The sequence below is a fragment of the Aquarana catesbeiana genome, linkage group LG04, assembly GCF_042186555.1.
Source record: "Aquarana catesbeiana isolate 2022-GZ linkage group LG04, ASM4218655v1, whole genome shotgun sequence".
NCBI lineage: Eukaryota > Metazoa > Chordata > Amphibia > Anura > Ranidae > Aquarana > Aquarana catesbeiana.
This window is the reverse complement of record NC_133327.1, coordinates 454607839-454631725: the sequence shown is the minus strand read 5'-3', so window position 1 is coordinate 454631725 and position 23887 is coordinate 454607839. Positions and strand designations below refer to the sequence as shown.

At 40.9% G+C, this 23887-nt stretch overlaps 1 protein-coding gene across 2 annotated transcripts in view; it reads left to right on the top strand.

The window, feature by feature from the left end:
• The window catches only part of PDE10A (phosphodiesterase 10A), a 516915-nt gene that overhangs the window by 408844 nt on the left and 84184 nt on the right, over positions 1-23887 (top strand). For both annotated transcript variants that reach the window (XM_073627496.1, XM_073627495.1), the window contains exon 17: positions 13927-14082. In XM_073627496.1, the coding sequence (XP_073483597.1) occupies positions 13927-14082 (156 nt within the window). The remainder of the gene's footprint in view (positions 1-13926; positions 14083-23887) is intronic.

The window sequence follows — 23887 nt, the reverse complement described above, 5'->3', positions numbered from 1 at the left end:
TGGGATTTTTTTTTTTACTCCTGAAGTTTCATTTCCTTGCTGACTTAAGATTGTATCATTGTATCATTAACTATGTGAAATAAGTGAAATGAGCTGTTGTACTGAGCGCCAGATAACATCTTTTACTGCTGTCCAAGTCAGGGAATGGTTCACTCATCAGGAGCGCTAGCTTCTGAGTTTCAAACCTATTACTTGAACTTGTATTTGCAACCCCACCATTTACTAGACTTGACTAATCCATAGCCACCACATTGGTGGATCAATTTACCATAGAGGAGATACTCCTAGTGATTAAATTATTGTCATCTGGCAAGAGTCCGGCCCTGAACAGCTATTCTAATGCCTTTTACAAACAATTTAAAGAATACCTAGCTCCTATCCTAAACGCTTTAATGCTATATCTGAATCTTGTTCCTTCTTAAGACAATCTCAGGAAGCACATATTAATTTAGTCCCCAAAGACCAAAAAGATTATACTCTGTGTTCAAGCTATCGACCAGGTTCTCTAATCAATGTAGACTGAAAGATTTATGCAAAAATACTGGCGGCTAGGCTTCAACCTCTTTTTCCTTCTATTATTAATTTAGACCACGTTGGTTACATACCTGTGCTTGAAGCTTGTGATTATACCATCAAAACTCTGTCTCTCACTTACAAAAGAAAAATATTCCCATGTTCCTTCTCATTAAATACAGAGAAGGCATTTGACTGCCTTAAAGCGGAGTTCCACCCTAAAATGGAACTTCCGCTTTTCGGAATCTCCCCCCCCCCCCCCCCCCCCCCCCCGGTGTCACATTTGGCACCTTTCACCTTTACATTGTCCCGTCTATTTCTATATGTGGATGATGGCACTGTAATTGATGTAAAAGAAAAACATCTAAGTACCATTTTCTAATCCTAATCTGTCTGCAGGGAAACATAAGCAGGAGGAGCTTCTAGTCCTGTGCTACTGGTCACATGTTCAAAATAAAATAAATTTAAAAATCAGCCTTTAGAATGCAGAATAAAAATAAATAAAATAGCAACTTTTTTAAATTATCATACAAATATATTTAGCTGCTACAAAATAATTATAATGTGCTACACACTCATCTACTAGTACCTACCCACACTCTCATATAAGCATGCTACTATGCAATTATACCACCGAAAGTACAGTGCAATATATTAATGTGATCCAAACACATGTGATAATGCACACTTTTTCACTTACAACCACATTTTAAAATAAAATAAAACTGTATATAAACAATAAAGTCCCTCTAACTAAAACTATTGTAGTTAATTTTAGTGTCCTAATAAAGTGTAATGCTGTCTTGCTGAATTAGTTCACCATCAATAATTATGCAATGAAAATCTTCTTGTCTGTGCAACCACCATCAGATGTGCCCTTACATAGATATGTACGGTCACATGAGCTTGTGTGCTCTACAGGACAGATAATGGACTTGCAGGTTCCTTGAGTATTTACAGAACTCTGATAGGAAGAGCTTTTATTTTTTTAGGTGGTACTTCCCATAGTGCCTTCACCTCTTCCTCTCTGCTCGATTATATGCAAAAGGAAACTCAAAATAGTGATTTACTGTAGTGATAAATCTTCTAAGCATTCCCACATACCACTACTTACATTTGTTGTAAAAAAAAAAAAAAACACGAGCAATCAAAAATAAAGATGGCTATCTACTGTGACTCCTTAAGTGTCCACCTGTGCAGCTGCACCCCTTAACCACTTGCCGACCGCCGCATGTACATATACGTCGACACAATGGCACGGACAGGCAAATGGACGTACAGGTATGTCCCTTTAAATTTGCCACCGTGTCATCGTGTGCGCGCCCGCCGCGAGCTCCGTGAGTGTGATCGAGGGTCCCGCAGACTCGATGTCCACGGGGATACCCACGATCGTCTCACGGAGAGGAAGAACGTGGAAATGCTGATGTAAGCAAGCATTTCCCTGTTCTGCCTAGTGACACTGATCACCGCTCCCTGTAATCGGGAGCGGTGATCAGTGTTGTGTCACACATAGCCCCTCCCCCGCCCCAGTTAGAATCACTTCCTAGGACACACTTAACCCCTACAGCGCCACCTAGTGTTAACCCCTTCACTGCCAGTCACATTTACACAGTAATCAATGCATTTTTAATCGCACTGATCGCTTTATAAATGTGAATGGTCCCAAAATAGCGCCAAAAGTGTCCGATTTGTCTGCCTACTTTTGGTGGTATAAATATACATTTAAAATCAATTTTTTTTTTTTTTGTGGAAATAACATTGTGTGGGAGGATTACTGCCAGTCACAGGCTGTATCACGCCCCCTATAGTCCGTGTCTTAGTATAAGAGGGAGGTGAAGCCACCATTAATCTACATGTAGTAAGCCCCCCCCCCTGTGAGTTTAGCTGGTTAGTGGGCATGGAGGAGGAAGGGAGGGAGTGGGCTGTCATTTAACACTTGTATACACCCACATGTGTGATGCTATAGTCACATGGGCTGCTCAGATGTGATAGGGAGAAAATGTTCAGCATAGAAATTCACTAAAAAATGAGTGTGCAGAGTTGCCACCACAAAAATCCCTAGCTGAATGGGGGACATGAACATAAGGTGGAGATAGAGAACAGCAGGATCAACCAGGTTTTTTTTTTTTTTGCAGAATACAGGAAACAAATCTTCTAGTGACTGAGTGAGTATGAACAGCATGTAATACAGCATTTTTTTTATGATGTGGGTTTAGTGACACTTTAATTGGGAATCCGTACAGGCACCTCTGGAACTTATCAGCCTACCCCAGGAGTTTCTCCATCAAATTATGGCACTATTCGCTTGCCCTAAATGACGGGTACACACGGTCGGACTTTTCAGCAACAAAAGTCCGACGGCCTGTCCGACAGACTTTCAACTGACTTTTTTCTGACGGACTTTCTAACGAACGGACTTGCCTACAAACGATCACACAAAAGTCCGACAGCCTAGTACGCGGTGACGTACACCAAGTCCGACGAGACTATAAAATGGAAGTTCAATAGCTCCTACAACACCCTTTGCACTCCTTCTGCTAATCTCGTGTTTATCTCGTGTTTATCTCGTATTAGTAGAAGTTTGGTGAGAGGCGATTCGCGCTTGTGAGACTCGTATTTTTCAGATCGTTTAACTGTTGTTCAGTTTGTGCTTGTAAGGTTTGTATCTGCTTTTCAGTGCCTGTGGTCAGTTTGCATTGATTCATTCAGTGTCTTATTGTCCACTCGTTGCTGATTTTCAGCTCGCTCTTCATAGGCCTTGCTGTTCTTCAGTGCATTCTGTTAAGTGCGTTCTGACCAGCAGACTGTTTTGAAGCCATGTTGCATGTACGTACTCGTTGTAGAGTTTGTGCTTTGTATGTGCTTGGTGCTGTAGTTCATTCTTCAGCTCAAGCTCAGTCCATGAACAGGGTGAGGAGGAGTTCATGGACGAAGAATTGGTTGCACCAGCGTGACCAATTCTGTCACATGCCTTTGCTCCATGAAATCCGTGAGAATAATCCTGAGAATTTCAGGAACTTTCTCCGGATGACGGACCTTGTTTTTGACCGTTTGTTGGCATTGCTGACCCCTTATATCAGCAGGCAGGATACCTGCATGAGGCAAGCCATCACTGCGGAGCAGAGGCTAGTCACCACGTTGCGGTACTTGGCAACAGGGAGAAGCCTGCAGGACCTTAAGTTCTTGACAGGCATCTCCCCCCAGGCTCTGGGGATCATTATCCCAGAGACCTGTTCTGCCATAATTCAGGTCCTACAGAAGGACTATATTAAGGTAAGAATTTTCCTTTAACATCACATTTTATTGTATTTAATGTTTGCTAATGTAATGTATTTCTTTATTCCAACACTAATTTCCATGATTGCAATATAGTGTGAATGTCCCCTTTGTCCTCATGCATGCTGTAATTTTTTAATGCTCTTTTTTGTCCTGCATGCATATTTGCCTTCACTAACCTCCCCAGCATGCAATGCTGGGCCCATATCCACCTAGTATATTCAATTTAATGTATTTTGTCAGCTCCATTGTAGTACTTTACCCTAAAATGTATGCATAATAGTCTGTGTGTAGTTAAGTTTATTAAGAATCCCCCCCCCCTTAAAATGTATCCAAATGGTCTGTGTGTAGTTAAGTTGATTAAGAATCCCCTCCCCCCCTTAAAAATTATCCAAATGGTCTGTGTGTAGTTAAGTTTATTAGGAACCCCCCCCCCCCCTAAAATGTATGCAAATGGTCTGTGTGTAGTTTAGTTGATTAAGAATCCCCTCCCCCCCAAAATGTATCAGATTGGTCTGTGGTTGATTTACTAAAAGCAAATAGATGTTGCACTTTGCAAAATGCAGTTGCACTCTGCAAGTGCATTTGCTCCAGGGCTTAGTAAATGAGCAGAAGTTCTGCTGATTTCCATAATCCAATTATGTGCAAACGAAAATTATGTTTTTTGAATCTCCCTTGCATGTGATTGGGTACTCTTTGTAACATGAAGCCTTACCTCATTTACTAAGCTCTGGAGCAACTGCAACCACTGTACTTTCAAAGTGCACAGTCTTTTTGCCTTTAGTAAATCAACCCCTGTGTGTCCTTAATTTGATTCAAAATTTCCACACCCCCCCTAAAATGTATCAATGTGCCATCAGAGGGGGTGAGGAATCTGATATTTGGGCCTTTATATTTTAGTCTTTAAATAATATTGAAATTAATGTTGTACTGATGCTGGGCACTAATGTTTTTTGTGTAATGTGCTTGCAATGTTATGTTCAAAATAACTGATTTTTGTTTTTTCTTGTTTGACTCCCCAGTTTCCTTCAACGCCACAGGAATGGCAGACTGTGGCATCCCATTTTGCCACCCGTTGGGACTTCCCAACTGTGGAGGGGCTATAGATGGGAAACATGTCCACATTGTGCCACCACCCCATTCGGGGTCATGCTATTTTAATTATAAGGGGTTCCATAGTATTGTCTTAATGGAGGTGGTGTCGGCACAATATGAATTTCTGTATGTGGACATGGGGAAGAGTGGCCGGATGTCGGATGGAGGAGTCTTCGCCCAGACGGAGTTCTACCAGCATCTCCAGAGTGGTGGCCTGGGATTGCCACCTGATGTCGATAACCTGGAAGGACTCCCCTTTGTCGTCATTGCAGATAAAGCTTTCAGTCTGAGCAAGCACCTCATGAGGCCATTCCCCCAAAGGACCCTCACCCCGGAGAGGACGGTTTTTTACTTCCGGCTGGCCAGAGCGAGAAGAGTTGTGGAGAATTCTTTTGGGATTCTGGACAGCCGGTTCCGCCTGTTTCAGACAGCTATCCACATGGCGGAATACAGACTCAATCACATTGTTCTAGCGTGCTGCATCCTGTACAATTATTTAAACAAACATTCAACCAATTACATGGTTTCACTTGGGCCTGAGGCCGGACTTATGGACAATACTGGCCATACTGGCTTGGCCCCCCAAAGTGCCCGTCAAGTTCGGGAATAATATGTTGTTTTTTTTTTACGGGTAGGGGGGCCATTGCAATGCCACACAATCTCTAATTTTTTAAAATAAAAAAACCTGATCAGATAAAATCTGGAATTATATTTATTGCTTGCCTTTCTTTTTGGCTTTCTCCTAGGTTACCCTAGAGCACTTGTAGTGCCAAGTGTATTTTCCTTTAGTAAATAAGCACCATTGTCACTGTAAACAACAGAAAAACTTCCAAAACTGGTATTGAGCATTGAAAGAAGAAGCCACACATCTTGTTGATTAATAACAGAATTTTTATTAATCTGTGCACATTCACTTGTGCATTTGTAAAAATTTTAGATTTGAAGATATATATATATTTTATTTTTATACAATATAATTATGTTTTTTATTTTCTCCTTTTTTTTTTGTTTTTTTTTTTCATTTTTAAATCAAAACAGGCATATATATATATATATATATATATATATATATATATATATATATATATATAATTTTTTTTTTTTAAAACAAACAGGCCACCATATTATTATTACTATTTTTAATCAAAACAGGCCTCTATATAGTTTTTTTAAATTTTTAAAATTTTTTTTTAAAACAAAACAGGCATATATATATATATTGTAAAACAAACAGGCCTCTAGATATATATATATATATATATATATATATATATATATATATATATATATATATATATATATATTTAGTTTTTTTTGTTTTATAACATTTTTTAAAAACAGGCATAAAATTTAAATCCTAAAATCAAAGGCCCAGAATGGGGTCAGCAAACAAGGAAATGAAGAACATGATCAATGTTTTTGTTGGTGAAAAAGGGAATTTAGATTCTCCCCAAAACATCGATCATGTTCTTCATTTCCTGCTGCATACTATCCAGCCGATTACGCATTTGGTCTAACGTAGTGCGCATGGCATCAATATCCCCATTCCAGGCCATTATCTGTCCAATTAGACGTTGTGCACTGTCTGTGCTAAAAGGTTCCACATGACCTAAAATTAAAGGAAAAAAAGATGTATTTAGAAATATGCAGCCATACATAGATTACCTTACCATAAGCTGGTGTGTCAGACACTCACGTGGTGGGGTGCCCATGTCGCCTACTTCCTCCACCTCTACTTCATACACATCCTTGGAGGTGGCGCTGGTGCTTGCTTCTTCCCCTTCCACAACCAGATCACCTAAAATAGATGTTAAAAAATGTATTTCAAAATATGCAGCCATACATGGATTACCGTAAGCTGCTGTGTCAGACACTCACGTGGTGGGGTGCACATGTCGCCTACTTCCTCCAAATTTACTTCGGACACATCCTCGGGGGTGGCGCTGGTGCTTGTTTTTTGCCCTTCCACAACCAGATCACCTAAAATAGATGATAAAAAAATTAATCTTGAAATATGCAGCCATACATAGATTGCCGTAAGCTGGTGTGTCACACACTCACCTGGTGGGGTGCCAGTGTCGCCTACCTCTCCTTCCTCAACATCCTCTGTGGGGCTTGGGCTGATTTCCCAAATCGGGTGTTGCAGTCAGGGGTCACTGGGTTCAGCTTGTCTGAGTGTATATATATATATATATATATATATATGTGTATATACAGTGGGGACGGAAAGTATTCAGACCCCCTTAAATTTTTTACTCTTTGTTATATTGCAGCCATTTGCTAAAATCATTTAAGTTAATTTTTTTTCCTCGTTAATGTACACACAGCACCCCATATTGACAGAAAAATATAGAATTGTTGACATTTTTTCAGATTTATTTAAAAAGAAAAACTGAAATATCACATGGTCCTAAATATTCAGACCCTTTGCTGTGACACTCATTTATTTAACTCAGGTGCTGTCCATTTCTTCTGATCATCCTTGAGATGGTTCTACACCTTCATTTGAGTCCAGCTGTGTTTGATTATACTGATTGGACTTGATTAGGAAAGCCACACACCTGTCTATATAAGACCTTACAGCTCACAGTGCATGTCAGCGCAAATGAGAATCATAAGGTCAAAGGAACTGCCTGAAGAGCTCAAAGACAGAATTGTGGCAAGGCACAAATCTGGCCAAGGTTACAAAAAAATTTCTGCTGCACTTAAGGCTCCTAAGAGCACAGTGGCCTCCATAATCCTTAAATAGAACACGGTTGGGACAACCAGAACCCTTCCTAGAGCTGGCCATCCAGCCAAACTGAGCTATCGGGGGAGAAGAGCCTTGGTGAGAGAGGTAAAGAAGAACCCAAAGATCACTGTGGTTGAGCTCCAGAGATGCAGTCGGGAAATGGGAGAAAGTTGTAGAAAGTCAACCATCACGGCAGCCCTCCACTAGTCGGGGCTTTATGGCAGAGTGGCCTGACGGAAGCCTCTCCTCAGTGCAAGACACATGAAAGCCCGCATGGAGTTTGCTAAGAAACACCTAAAGGACTCCAAGATGGTGAGACATAAGATTCTTTGGTCTGATGAGACCAAGATGGAACTTTTTGGCCTTAATTCTAAGTGGTATGTGTGGAGAAAACCAGACACTGCTCATCACCTGTCTAATACAGTCCCAACAGTGAAGCATGGTGGTGGCAGCATCATGCTGTGGGGGTGTTTTTCAGCTGCAGGGACAGGACGACTGGTTGCAATCGAGGGAAAGATGAATGCAGCCAAGTACAGGGATATCCTGGACGAAAACCTTCTCCAGAGTGCTCAGGACCTCAAACTGGACCGAAGGTTTACCTTCCAACAAGACAATGACCCTAAGCACACAGCTAAAATAACGAAGGAGTGGCTTCACAACAACTCCGTGACTGTTCTTGAATGGCCCAGCCAGAGCCCTGACTTAAACCCAATTGAGCATCTCTGGAGAGACCTAAAAATGGCTGTCCACCAACGTTTACTATCCAACCTGACAGAACTGGAGAGGATCTGCAAAGAGGAATGGCAGAGGATCCCCAAATCCAGGTGTGAAAAACTTGTTTCCCAAAAAAACTCATGGCTGTATTAGATCAAAAGGGTGCTTCTACGAAATACTGAGCAAAGGGTCTGAATACTTAGGACCATGTGATATTTCAGTTTTTCTTTTTTAGTAAATCTGCAAAATTTTCAACAATTCTGTGTTTTTCTGTCAATATGGGGTGCTCTGTGTACATTAATGAGGAAAAAAATTAACTTAAATGATTTTAGCAAATGGCTGCAATATAACAAAGAGTGAAAAATTTAAAGGGGTCTGAATACTTTCCGTCCCCACTGTATGTATGTATGTATATATATATATATAACAATGTTTACTACGATCGCTTAAAACGGTCTAAAATCGCACATTTAATTAAAGCACATGGAACAGTATGCAAGGTAATAAACAGAATATGAACACACGACAAGTACTTTTTGTAAGCACTTTATGGATCCATCTGTACTGATCCGGCTCCCGGAGTTTGAGGTTGGACCATCGTTTCCTCAGCTGATCTTTCGAGCGCCATACCCCAAAACGAATGATACAAGGTCTTCACCACCTTCGCCATTATTTTGGCTTTTCGGAAATTGGGCTGGGCGTATGGTCCATACTTCCCATCATAATCTTTTTTTTTTTTCAAAATTGCCACCATCTCCACCATCTCTTGAAAGGCCATATTGGAGGCCTTAAATCTCCGCTTCCCGGATCAGGAAGTTCCGGGCTCCTGGCTTTTGTTGCTACCTGAGGTAGTACACACCTGAGGTGTCTCCGCCATTGTTTATCCTACTATGCACCATAGAGAGAAGGGGCGGAGAATATTCGTTAAAAAAGAACGTCAGGGACGGGCGACGCAGGTGGAGTTTCTCGTATGCACAGTGTATAAAAAGGTTATTACGCATGTGTCGTACGTACGTTCTGTGCGTAGAGACAAGAGGGGCGGAGAATATGCGTTAAAAAAAGGAACATCAGGGGCGGGCGACGCAGGCGGAGTTTCACGCATGCGCAGTGTATAAGGAGTTATTACGCATTGTGTCATACGTACGTTCTGTGCGTAGAGGATAGAGGAACGGAACGCCAGAAACAAAGGTAATTTTTTTTGTTAGTAAACTATGTAGCAGCCTATACTGCTTAAAGATTGATGAGGCCTATGTTGGGTTAAGATGATGAGGGTTTAGCTGAAACATTAGTGTTTTTGTCTTGTGTATTATCTTTTACAGGAAACATGAATACAAAATTTAAGGACCCAGAATTTATGACAGCATTTATTGAAAAGTACAGGAAGATGAGGAATCTGTGGGAGGTCAAACACTCTCAATATTACATCAAACATATTACATCAAACCAGTAAGGAAGTCAGCGCTGGAGAAACTTCTGGTATTTGTGCATACTTTCATCCCAGAAGCAACCGTGGAGATTTTAGAAAAGAAAATTGGGTTCTTGCGAAATATGTATAAGAGGGAGCATAACAAGATCCAGAATTCCCTGAGATCAGGAGCATCAGCAGATGATGTATATGTACCCAGGCTGTGGTACTACGAAAAACTATGTTTTCTTGATGACCAGACTGAAGCCAGGGCATCACTTTCAACTCTTTCCTCCACCCTTCCCTTCGCCCCAGCAGAGGCTGATGAGGACCAAGCTGGGTCTTCCATCCTGGAAGAACTGGATGTGACCATCTGGAGTCAGGTAAATTAATTTTAGACATATTTATTGCCCTAATATTATTTATGTTAACCAGTTGTTATAATTGATTAAGGATTTTATCCTAAAAATGAGTTATACATATCAATTGACAGTAGTGGCCAAAAATGTTTGTCACCTGCTTTAACAAATGCTGGTGTCAGATTTCTATACTCTTATATATGTATTAACATTGAATTTGCAAGTCATGATAAGAAAATTGTGTGTCATTAATGAACCAAAAACTATAAATATGTCCCTTTTTTTATACACAGGATGAGCTCAGCCAGGAGGAAGGTGTGGAAAGTGGCAGGCAGGAGGAGGCCGGGCTCAGGGACAGCCAGGAGGAGGCTGGGCCCAGTGTCATCCAGGAGGAGGTCGGGCACAGTGTCAGCCAGGAGGTTGCGGGACCCAGTGTCAGCCAGGAGGTGGCCGGGCCCAGTAGGAGCCTCGCAGAATCCCAAGTGCCTCCCCTCCGCCTTCATACAAAAAGGGCCAGGAAGGGGACAGTGACAGAGAAGGCATCACTGCGCCTCATGAGAGAAGCGACTAATTTTCTCAAGAGCCCCCCCAAAGCTGAAGAGGCCTATGGCTGAAATTTAGCCAGCAGGTTGCTGCAAATGGAGTGGGGTCAATGCCTCCTGTGTGAAAAAATATTTTCTGATGCTATTCACAAGGGGCTGAAGGGCGAGTTAACTGCCAACACCCAAATAAATGAGGCAGCCCCTCCTCCTCCTCCTGCCACAAGTCAACCACCAGAGCCACAGCCTACAAGGAAGGCTGCAGGGAAGGGTGCAGGACAGCGTGGAGGGAAGGCAGCAGGGAAAAGAAGAAAGTGATGACCTGGGTTCAGTCTGGTCTGACAGAAGACGCAGGCTGGTGTAGGACCACAGCCTGGGGACATATATGTCATCTGATGCTGCTCTTGATCTCTGGGATTCCTGGACCAGATTGTGCTCCCTCCTATATGGACTCCTCAAGATCACAATTTTCTTTTCCACAGACTTGATGTGTGCCCTGGGGCCTAAAGTATTCACAAATACAAAAAGTTTCTCCAGCGTTGACTTCATCTTTATTTTTTTAACCATAAATAAATGGATATTTTAGTTTATGAAAATACTTTGTGTTTTAATTTACAGCACTTTTTTATAGACAATGTCAAATTAACAAGGGACAACAACCTCCTTGAGGTTCCAAAACAAAAAAAAAAATATAATGTTCTTGGGGTAACTTTACAAACCAAAACAAATATACCATAAAAAACATATACCAAAAAGGTTCTTTGGGGTAAATTTAGGAAAAAAACAAAACAATAAATTTAAAAAAATGGTTATTTGTGGTAACTTTACAAACCAAAAAAAATATATATATATGGAGATAAAGAGAAAATAATTTTGACAAAAAAATCATAAAAAAAGATCTCGATGAAATAAAAATAAATGATTACTTCAAAAAAAATTGTGTAAACATTAGTATGGAGATATGGCTTTTAAAAAAAATACAATATCATTCATGAGATCAAGAGAAATAATCCAGAAATCAGTCTGTGTGAATAGGAACAGCAAAACAACTTTGTTCTTCTAGCATTATAAAGAAGACAATTAAGCGCTGTATTCAATGATCACAAAATTTGCAGCGTGAGGAATGTGCTACCTACAATACGAACACTAGTTTTACTAGACCGAGCGCTTCCGTTTTGTATTTGCTTCTGGGCAAGCGTCGTTTTTTTGTCCGTCGGACTAGCATACAGATGAGCAGATTTCTGGGTCCGGCGGAGTTACGATGTAAAGATTTGAAGCATGTTCCAAATCTAAAGTCCGTCAGATTTGCGACTGGAAAAGTCCGCTGAAGGTCCGGTGAAGCTCACAAACGATCGGATTGTCCACCGGATTTGGTCCGTCGGCGTCCGTCAGACCAGTCTGGTCGAAAAGTCCAACCTTGTGTACGCTGTAATATGTCCCCATTCCATGCGTCTTTACATAATTGCAATGGAACATTTTGCAAATGCCCTATGTGCTAATAATCCTATACAAGGCATTGAGATTAAGGGCAAACCGTACATGTTAGGTTTATTTGCAGATGACCATCTACTCTATATGTCAAACCCTCGTGTTGCATTTCCCTCCCATTATGCAAGAGCTGGAACAATTTGGCTCCTTTAGAAACTTTAAAATCAATGCCTCAGTAGCCCCCAGGAGGTTTTACACAATAGATTCCCTTTCTACTGGGCACATTGCTCGATTAAATAGACAGGGATGCAATTAACTAAATTATGAGCTTAACTATCTAATATTTACGGTCGCACAATGTTAACACCAAAGTTGGTAACCCTTGAGGCACTCGTGGCTGAGTAGAATGTCCCTCTTGAAGAAGGACAGCCTTCTGCAGTTTCTAGATATTTTTCAGACTCTCCCGATCTGAGTTCCCTATCAGTTTTTTGTTCTGTACGGATTTCTCTACTTTAGAACCTTTTGCCTCGCTCTTCGACTGAAATACATTATGACATCTGGTTAAGCGAAAAGCTGAGAGGATGTGCGCTTGCCTCATTTAGAATTATATTATACAGGAGCATTACTCTGCTGAGTCAATGATTGGTTCCATCATGATCAGTCTAAGCTCTGGGTATAAAATGCAGTATTCTTCCTTTACTACTAACATCCCTGCCTTGGCTTAATCTGGCTTCTCACCCACCCTCTTCATTGCTCCCCACCTTAGTAGCTTCTCTTATACATGTTTAGTATTGTGCTTATAGAAAATGCAACGTCTCCTCCAACATCGGTCCTATGGTGCTGATCTTGGGAAACCCAGAGTTTCTCCCAGGCATGCATTGCAAAACATTCTTGCAATGGCTAGAATTAAATCCATCCCCTGTACAACAAGCCATAGGACTGACTAGAATTCTACACCTTAAAGAATTGTGGCCCCTGAGTCCCCATGCTAGGGCCAGTGGCTCTCTTACTTCCGGTTTCAGCACTTCTGTGCTAGGCTTGCAAGAGCTGGATGGTCCCACTGAGACCTGACCACATTGGAAACTTTATGCCTGCTTTGAACAGATTGTACAACATCCTTCTTTGGGGAGCTTTTCCCTATCGTCTCATAAGTCAAAGAGAGAATCTTCACATTTCTAATCAGGTGGTATATAAGCCCAGCCATATTACCCAAGATTATACTGTTGATCTATGACGGATGCTGGAAATGCGATAAAAATCAAGGAAATAATATATGTATCCAGATTTCCTACCGAATTAAAGCCATATTTATCCTGGAAAAAATGAGGTGTATAAGAGGTAGAATGCAAAACCAAAAATATATAATGTGCGGAACCAAGACCTCACCAAAATGAAAAAAAAAAAACACTTTAGGATGCTCACGTTGTGTATACATAAAAAAAAAAAAAAGAATAACTTTTTTCCCCCCTTTTTCAACAGTGATCACATACCCTCTGTTCTCAGAGAGCTAAGGGTGGAGAAGCAGCAGCACACTGAACTTCCCAGTGAATGGCTGTGTTTGTGTGTGTGTGTGTGTCGGGGTGTGTGGGGGGGTTGAGTTCCCAGCACAACCAGGAAAATTGACCATGCTGTGCTCTCATGCCTAGTGTGAGTGTCAGTTTTCAATAGGAAAATTAGGAGGACTGTCAGGTATTTCACACAGAGGAAGCAATACAAAGAGAATGTGATGCTTTCATACAAGTATATGGTACAGCAATTCTGTTTCTGTAGAGAGAACTAAATACTGTAACTAACCTTTGCTCCATTTTATGACTATACCGTATACATGTATGTAGATGACATTCCATTTTTGTGTTTTTACTACAGAGAAAGGGGCTTTTGATTGCATGTTTATGCCATGACTTGGATCACCGGGGGTATACTAACACCTACTTACAAAAGTTTGATCATCCATTGGCAGCATTATATTCTACGTCAACAATGGAACAACACCATTTTTCTCAGACTGTGTCTATTCTGCAGGTAAGGACAGTGTACGTTTTTGAGTTGTAGGTATATATGCTTGCATTTTTACACTTTTGTAATACTGTGTAACGGCAAGCTGGCTGGATTTAGTTAATCTTTTTTAGTACTGAAAATACTATAATGTTTGACACAAGATTTACTTAATGTTTTTTCAATTTGGTTAATCTGATCTGCAAAAAAGTATTAATGGAGCAGGAGAGCGACACATACAAGCATGATGAGCTCTTGTTAGGGGCAGGATCACTGGTATATCATCGGCATTAGGAAGATTTTCCCCTTTTTTTTTGTCCCAGTGGCACCAGTCACCTTGAATGGATGGGGGACGTTTTCTAAATGATTATACAAACCTGAAAATGATTCTGACCCCAATCTACTGTTTACATTTTTTTTAAATTGTTGTTTGTGTTACTTTTGAAGAGATTTACCCTTGCTTATATCTTGGCATTGGTCAGCAGAACTGGGAGTAAAAGAAGGTCTTTAGAACATGGACAAAGACGTCAATAAAATTCTGACAGACTAACCGTTTCCCATCATATCCAAAGCTAGGAAAACATTTTGGCTGGAGAATTACTTGCATAATCTAGAAACAATTGTTTCATCTTAAAGAAATTGTAATTTCTGAGTATTTCTCTTGTCATGTAGGATAGTTAACACAATTCATATGTGTTTTGGAGGCTTACAAAGTAATATGCATGCTTTCAAAATACTGTATAGTGACATATGATATCTACAATTCTGGAGCATACATTAGTAGGAGGAATGGTATACACAGAATACAAATGACAAAACTAATAGACCTGTCAAATCTGGGAAATTCAAACTGAGTGGGTGATTATGGCTTTTAAGAAAAATGCATATCTTTCCCATCTGTAGATCCAAAGATTTAAACATACAGGTGCATCTCAAAAAATGTAACTATCATCAAAAAGTTAATTTATTTCAGTAATTCAATTCAGAAAGTGAAACACATATATTATATAGATTCATTAAACACAGAGTGATATATTTCAAGCATCTCTTTCTTTTAGGTTTGATGATTATGGCTTACAGCCAGTGAAAACCCAAAATTCAGTATCTCGGAAAATTAGAATAGTACATAAGACCAATTAAAAAAAGGATTTTTCATACAGAAATGTTGGTTTACAAAAAAAATATGCCCATGTACAGTATACTATGCACTCAACACTTGGTCAGGGCTCCTTTTGCATGAAGTGCTGCATCAATGCAGTGTGGCATGGAGGCGATCAGCGGCCTTCAGCTCATCTGCATTGTTGGGTCTAGTGTCTCATCTCTCTCTTGACAATACCCCACAGATTCTCTATGGGGTTTAGGTCAGACGAGTTTGCTGACCAATCAAGTTCAGTGATACCATGATCATGAAATCAGGGTATTAGTACTTTTGGCAGTGTGGGTAGGTGCCAAGTCCTGCTGGAAAATGAAATCAACATCTCCATAAAGCTGGTCAGCAGAGGGAAGCATGAAGTGCTCTAGAATTTTCTGGTAGAGGGCTGCACTGACTCTGGATAAAACAGTGAACCAACACCAGCAGATGACTTGGCTCCCCAAATCATCACTGACTGTGAACATTTCACACTGGACCTCATGCAACTTGTGTTCTGTGCCTCTCCACTCTTCCTCCAGACTCTGAGACCTTGATTTCCAAATGAAATGCAATGAGGACTTTGGACCACTGAGCAACAGACCAGTAGTTTTTCTCCTTAGCCCAGGTTAGATGCTTCTGACGTTGTCTCTGGTTCAGGGGTGGCTTGACACAAGGAGACAGTTGTAGCCAATGTCCTGGATACATCTATGTGGTGGCTCTTGAAGCACTGACACCAGCCATAGTCTACTCCTTGTGAATCTCTACCAAATTATTGAATGGCCTTCACAATCCTCTCAAGGCTGTGGTTATCCCTGTTGCTTGTGCACCTTTTTCTACTACGCTTTTTCCTTCCACTCAACTTTCCAATAATATGTTTGGATACAGCACTCTGTGGACAGCCAGCTTCTTTAGCAATGACCTTTTGTGACTTACCCTCCTTGTGAAGGGTGTCAATAAATGTCTTCTGGACAACCGTCAAGCTAGCAGTCTTCACCATCATTGTGTAACCCACTGGTCATCAACCCTGTCCTCAGGGCCCACTAGCAGGCCAGGTTTGCAAGATAACTGAAATACATCACAGGTGATATAATTTGCTGCTCGGTGATTGCAGTATTCTAGTCTGCATCTCCCCGAGATAATACATAAAACCTGGCCTGTTATTGGGTTAATCAGTTAATATAATCTAATCAGTTAATATACTCAAAACACCTGTAAAGGTTTCAGGAGCCTTTATATGGTCTCTCAGTCTGGTGTAACCTACTGAACCAGACTGAGAGACCATTTAAAGGCTCCTGAAACCTTTACAGGTGCTTTGAGTATATTAACTGATTAGAGTGTGACACGTGAGTCTACATTATTACATTTTTTCACAATATTCAAATTTTCTGAGATACTGAATTTTGGGTTTTCACAAGCTGTAAGCCATAATCATCAAAATTAAAAGAAAGAACTGCTTGAAATATATCACTGTGTAATGAATCTATTATGTATGAGTTTTACTTTTTGAATTGAATTACTGAAATAAACTTTTTGATGATATTCACATTTTTTGAGATGCACCTATAAATTAATCTTTCAACTTTCCTGTTATAACTGACCAAGGTCTCCCCCATCGCCACTACTACGCTGGAGTCTTATCATTGGTCAGTTAATGTGACTTGCAGTCTCACTAACTAATAGGAAAGTTTGGGTGGGCTGGGACTGCGCTTAACTTTCACAGGAAAAGGTAACATTTACATACAACTTCAACTTTCTCCTGTTTTAACATTGGTTTTCATTGAAAATAACCTTTACTTGCCATTTTTTCATCATATGCTCAGTTTGAGCCTCCTTTTTTTAACACTACCCTAAATACACACATACTTGGGTTATACTGTATTATAATATATCTATATATTATCTAACCAGACTGTCCTGAGTTGGATAAATAGTGATCTCACATTGTAAAATAAAGTGCTTGTTTAATATATTCTATTATTTTTAGTTATTTTGATATACCTTTAATGATCTAGGTAATATATTTTGGGGTCCATTGAAAGATTTCCCTTTAAATTTTTGCATTTTCAAATCAAATGTTTACTGAAAGATACAGTATCTCACACAAGTGAGTACACCCCTCACATTTTTGTAAGTCATTTTTTATATCTTTTCATGTGACAACACTGAAGAAATGATACAGCTTGTATAACAGTGTAAATTTGCTGTCCCCTCAAAATAACCCAACGCATAGCCATTAATGTCTAAACCGCTGGCAACAAAAGTGAGTACACCCCTAAGTGAAAATATCCGAATTGGGCCCAAAGTGTCAATATTTTGTGTGGCCACCATTATTTTACAACACTGCCTTAACCCTCTTGGGCATGGAGTTCACCAGGGCTTCACAGGTTGCCACTGGTGTCCTCTTCCACTCCTCCATGATGACATCACGGAGCTAGTTAGAGACCTTGCGCTCCTCCGCCTTCCATTTGAGAATTTCCACAGATGCTCAATAGGGTTTATATCTGGAGACATGCTTGGCCAGTCCATCACCTTTACCCTTAGCTTCTTTAGCAAGACAGTGGTCGCCTTGGAGGTGTGTTTGGGGTCGTTATCATGTTAGAATACTGCCCTGCGGCCCAATCTCCAAAGGTAGGGTATCATGCTCTGCTTCAGTATGTCACGGTACATGTTGGCATTCATGGTTCCCTCAATGAACTGTAGCTCAGCACTCATGCAGCCCCAGACCATGACACTCCCACCACTATGCTTGACTGTAGGCAAGACCATTGTCTTTGTACTCCTCACCTGGTTGCTGCCACACACACTTGACACCATCTGAACCAAATAAGTTTATCTTGGTCTCATCAGAACACAGGACATGGTTCCAGTAATCCATGTCCTTAGTCTGCTTGTTTTCAGCAAACTGCAGGCTTTCTTGTGCATCATCTTTAGAAGAGGCTTCCTTCTGGGACGACAGCCATACAAACCAATTTGATGCAGTGTGCGGCGTATGGTCTGAGCACGGACAGGCTGACCCCCCCCCACCCGCCCCTTCAACTTCAGCAGTAATGCTGGCAGCACTTATATGTCTATTTCCCAAAGACAACCTCAGGATATGATGCTGAGCACGTGCACTCAACTTCTTTGGTCGACCATGGCGAGGCCTGTTCTGAGTGCAACCTGTCCTGTTAAACCGCAGTATGATCTTGGCCACCAAGCTGCAGTTCCGTTTCAGAGTCTTGGCAATCCTCTTATAGCCTAGGCCATTTTTATGTAGCGCAACAATTCTTTTTTTCAGATCCTCAGAGTTATTTTGCCATGAGGTGCCATGTTGAACGTCCAGTGACCAGTATGAGAGAGTGAGAGCGATAACACCAAATTTAACACACCTGCTCCCCATTCATACCTGAGACCTTGTAACACTAACGAGCCACATGACACCAGGGAGGGAAAATGGCTAATTGGGCAATTTGAACATTTTCACTTAGGGGTGTACTCACTTTTGTTGCCAGCAGTTTATACAATAATAGCTGTGTGTTGAGTTATTTTAAGGGGACAGAAAATTTACACTGTTATACAAGCTGTACACTCACTACTTTACATTGTAGCAAAGTGTCATTTCTTCAGTGTTGTCACATGAAAAGATAGAATAAAATATTTACAAAAATGTGAGGGGTGTACTCACTTTTGTGAGATACTGTATATGGATTGCTGGCATCTCCTTCTAAAAATGATGGTTGTATGGTTTTGAAGTTGATCCAATGACTTCCTGTGTGGAATAAATACATAGATCAGAAGCACTTTGCTTGTACTAAGTTTGAGTATGTTTATGATCAAAAAATGAATGAAGCCAGTGTCAATATGACCCAGCCCAAAAAATGACCATTTCAAGAAGGTGGTCAGCAATAGCAGCCTACATTTTTCACAATTTTTCAGTAAAATCCTTTTGTTGGAGTTCATTGAGGGACACAGGATTTGAAAACATTTTGGTTATACTGTTGCCTACTGGAAAATTTGAACACAAACAGTGACCAGCCTATTTGAACACCTCCCCTTCCCAGTATATATTTAGTTGTGTAACCAAACAGTGCTGCGTGCAAGACTATAAGCACACAGAGGTGAGACATATGACCCTCAATGAACACCAAAAGAGGATTTTACAGTGATGACAAAATCCCGGTTTTCTGTCTCGTTCATTGAGGGACACAGGATTCAGAGACATTTAGGCTGTTCAAAAGCAGTTCAAGTGAGAGGTGGGCAACACCATGAACAAAACATGACCCAACTTTAAGCATGCAGGGAAGTTGCCTGCTGGACATTATGCCCAGAACTGGCACCAGAAAAGGTCTGGACAACTTATAGAATGTGCCAAAAGAAGACCAGGTGGCTGCCAATCTGGGAAACAGTTGCCTGGTGCTGAAAAGCCCAAGAAGTAATCACGGATCTAGTATAGTCCCTGAAAGGAAAGGAAGGAATCCAGTCCTTGAGAACATAAGCTGATTTGTCTAAAAAAACAATGGAGGTAGTGACTGTGAGATAGACATGCACAGCTCATACTAAATCCAGACAATGAAAGGTAATTTCCTTCTGATGTACTGGAGCGGCACAGAGGGCCAGGAGCACAATGTCCTGTTTAAGGTAAAAGGCCTGAAACTACCTTGTGAATGAAGACTTTCTACTTCTCTTGTTGTAAGAAGACTTAGTTCCTTATTGATGGTTGATGTACACCACTGGTATTGCCCAACTGGATTCTGATTGGAGACCTCCAGATGAGATGTCCAGCATTGTAGGCAACCAAATCACTCAAAGCTCCAGAAGTTAATCGGAAGTAGGGAGCCCTCCAGGAACTGGCAGGGTTTCTGGAACTCCTATCCAGCCTATCAGGCTATTGTCTGTTTTGTTGATCTTCCAGGAGATGTAAAGGAAGGGCTTCCCCAACTCCAGAGGTGGCTTTCTGAGCCACCAGGCCCAAGACAACCTGGTCTTTGGTGTCAGGTAAACAGATTTGTCCTTCAATGAAAGAATATTGAGTTGAAGGGGTCTGAAAGCAAAGAATTTGAAGTTTTTTCATTTTTTTATGGAAGAAAATTTCTGGCTGGAAAGGATCAGATCCAGATACTCCCAAGTGATAAGCTGGCTCTAGGATCCGACTGAACTTTTTCAAGGTCTTAGCTGTTCACTCCACATTGTTGGGCAGGATCTGTGCCAACTGTTCCCTCAACAGAAGGTTGTCCAGACATTCCATAATGGGGATCGCCTGGGAATGTGAAAAGGCAAGGGGGTAGAACTTTGGAGTATAATAAAGCTGGATCCCTTGCCATGAGTTTAGTCCATTCTCATGTTTAAAAGACTAACATCATGGCCATGGCAGGTTGCAATGCAGGGCCTGCCAGGGAAAAGTGGTTTTAGAGAGTGGCTTTAGCCATTTACCTATAGCATCTTTAAACGGCCTAACCTCTACAAGGATTGTCTGAGCTTTATTAAGGTTGGCAACTGACAGATCAACTACGGGAAACAGACCACTTCTTAATAAAGTCCTCCTCAAACGTGTATTGCACTGCAAAATGTTTGGGAGGTATAAACCGTTCATCAGGAGTAGAAAACATTTGGAAATAGTGTGTGCATGGTGAAAGTTTTAGTGGTCTTAGGACCTGTCAGGGTCTATAGACTGATAATAGCACTAGTAGAAGCTATAGGCTGCACCATCATCTTTAAGTTGGTGCTCATTGTGGCAGTAAGAGCCAGAGAGTTGGCTTGCCTGGTAGCTGCCTGCAACTCCTTTGGGACAACTTCATCATGCTAAGATTTTTGAGTCTCCTCTTCAGATTGAGCCTTCGTACCTGAAGGCTCAGAGACTGCTAAAGGTGCAGGCAGACCAGATAATGATTCTGTAGGGAAAGGTGTACCTGTACCCTTATGTCCTCTTCTGTCAGAGTCGGCAATTCAAATGTAATTTTAGCCCACAAAATCCTGCCACGTTAAATCCAGGGAGATGGACACACCTGAGAGTGTCAAGGAGGACTCCCAGGCATGTAAGGCTCCAAACACAGAACAATATTTCAAGGCTGAGGGTGTCAGGTTCTTGAGAGAGAATGCAGTAGGCTGTCCCAAGGCGGGTATTTGATTGTGAGCTGTACAGACCTTATTCACTGAGACAGCTCCTCTTGCGTTTGTGATCCAATGTGGTCCTATGTAAAAATCACGAATACAAGGGAAAAAAACCTTGACCACTTAGAACCGACTGCTGCAAGCATATAAGGTTCAAATAGCCTAAGGTGACGAGGTAGGCGGCAGCATGGACTAACCAAAGTGAAACTCTAGGTGTCTCTTGTGATAAGGAACAATAGTGAGAAGGTGCTACCCCATGCTAAATGACAGAAAAACAAGCGTGAAGTGTGTGCCCATGATATAGCACTCCACCTCTCAGTGTTTTAACCCTTTCCTGTGGAGATACATGGAAGAAAATGATGTAATGATGGTGCCAAATGGTTTTAATAAACAAAGGAGCTCTTAGTGCTTAGCCTCATTTGTTCTACCCATTTATGGGTTTTCTGAAACTTGGTCACACCAGAGGTTGTATCACAGCTCTGAACCTAAAAGTTCTTTGTGGCTAATTAACACAGTAGTCTGAGAAGTGCCACAAGCAGCGCCCAGTGGCCGAAAGTCACATTCCAGGCAGGCACCGCAGTTGTCCAGTCCAGCCAGGGTTCAGCACATCCTCCAAAATGATTATTGGGGACGACCTAATCCAGATAGCTGCATAACAGACCAGCTCAAGCACTAGGTACAGTGCCTTGAAAAACTATTCATACCCCTTGAAATTTTCCACATTTTGTTATGTTACAACCAAAACGTAAATGTATTTTATTGGGATTTTGTTTGATAGACCAACACAAAGTGACACATAATTGTGAAGTGGAAGGAAAATGATAAATGGTTTTTAATTTTTTTTTTTTTACAAATATCTTTAAAGTGTGGCATGCATTTGTATTCAGCCCCCCTGAGTCACTTTGTAGAACCACTTTTCACTGCAATTAGAGCTGCAAGTCTTTTTTAGGTATGTCTCTACCAGCTTTGCACATCTAGAGAGTGACATTTTTGCCCATTCTTTGCAAAATAGCTCAAGCTCTGTCAGATTGGATGGAGAGCATCTGTGAACAGCAATTTTCAAGTCTTGCTACAGATTCTCAATTGAATTTAGGTCTGGACTTTGACTGGGCCATTCTAACACATGAATATGCTTAGAGCTAAACCATTCCATTGTAGCTCTGGCTGTATGTTTAGGGTTGTTGTCCTGCTGGAAGGTGAACCTCAGCCCCAGTCTCAAGTCTTTTGCAGACTCTAACAGGTTTTTTTCTAAGATTACCCTGTATTTGGCTCCATCTATCTTCCCATCAACTCTGACCAGCTTCCCTGTCCCTGCTGAAGAAAAGCATTCCCACAACATGATGCTGCCACCACCATGTTTCACGTGGGAATGGTGTGTTCAGGGTGATACATACATAGCCTTTTGCTTTTAGGCCAAAAAGTTCAATTTTGGTCTCATCTGAACAGAGCACAATGGCTTTCTTCTTTTCACTCTTCCATAAAGGCCAGATTTGTGGAGTGGGCTTCACAGAACAGCTGTATTTATACTAAGATTAAATTATACACAGGTGGACACTATTTGCTAACTAGGTGGCTTCTGAAGGCAATTGGTTCCACTAGATTTTAGTTAGGGATATCAGAGTAAAGGGGGCTGAATATAAATGCACACCACACTTTTCAGATATTTAATTTGTGAAAAATCTTGAAAACCATTTATCATTTTTCTTCCACTTCACAATTATGGGCCACTTTGTGTTGTTCTATCACATAAAATCCCAATAAAATACATTTGTTTTTGGTTGTAATATGACAAAATGTGGAATATTTCAAGGGGCATGAATACTTTTTCAAGGCACTGTAGATGAAGTCGTGTTTAAAGGAAAAAATAAATCTTTAACAAAAAAATGGCTTGTTAAACAGTTAAACTTTTCTCAGTAGAGAAATTACATTGATCCTACTAGGACACACAAGAAAAAAAAGGCATGCTGGGAGTGGGAGGGGTTATACCATGCTGGTCCCCGTTTTTTTCAGGCTGATATCCAAATCCCCCAGTAGGTGGCACTATAACCCAGATGTTTCTGGTCTCAATGTCCTTCATTGAACTGAATTGGGGAATTTGCACAGTATAAATATGTTTTATGTTTTTGTAATGTTTATATAGTTGTTTTTGCAAAAGTTGCTTGCATGTTTTGGGGGGAGCATGGCTGGTTACATTTGCCTGGACTATAACCAAGCAAATATAAGAGAAACCCCTTGTTGACATTCATTTAAAGCAAACCTATAGTTAAAATGTGAAGAAGAACCAAGAACCCTTATTTCTACAATCAGTCAGGCCAGAAATGAAACAAGGTGTTCCCATCCAGTGTGGATGTGCCCCTATATATATTGTTTAGTCTTTGCAGATATTAAGTAGAAGGTGCTCAGTTTAAAATGACTGCTGAGGTTGTTATAATTAAAGCCTAACTCCAGCCATTTTTTTTGGGGGGGGGGGTCTGGGGTTGAAATGGAAAAGGGCTAGAACCTCTGTCCCCTCTGAACCCCTTTAATGCCCACAGTTACAAAATGGATGTGCAGATTTCGATTTTTCTTTTAGATGATTTCTTAGTTCTTTATGTTTGAATAATGTAAATCGAG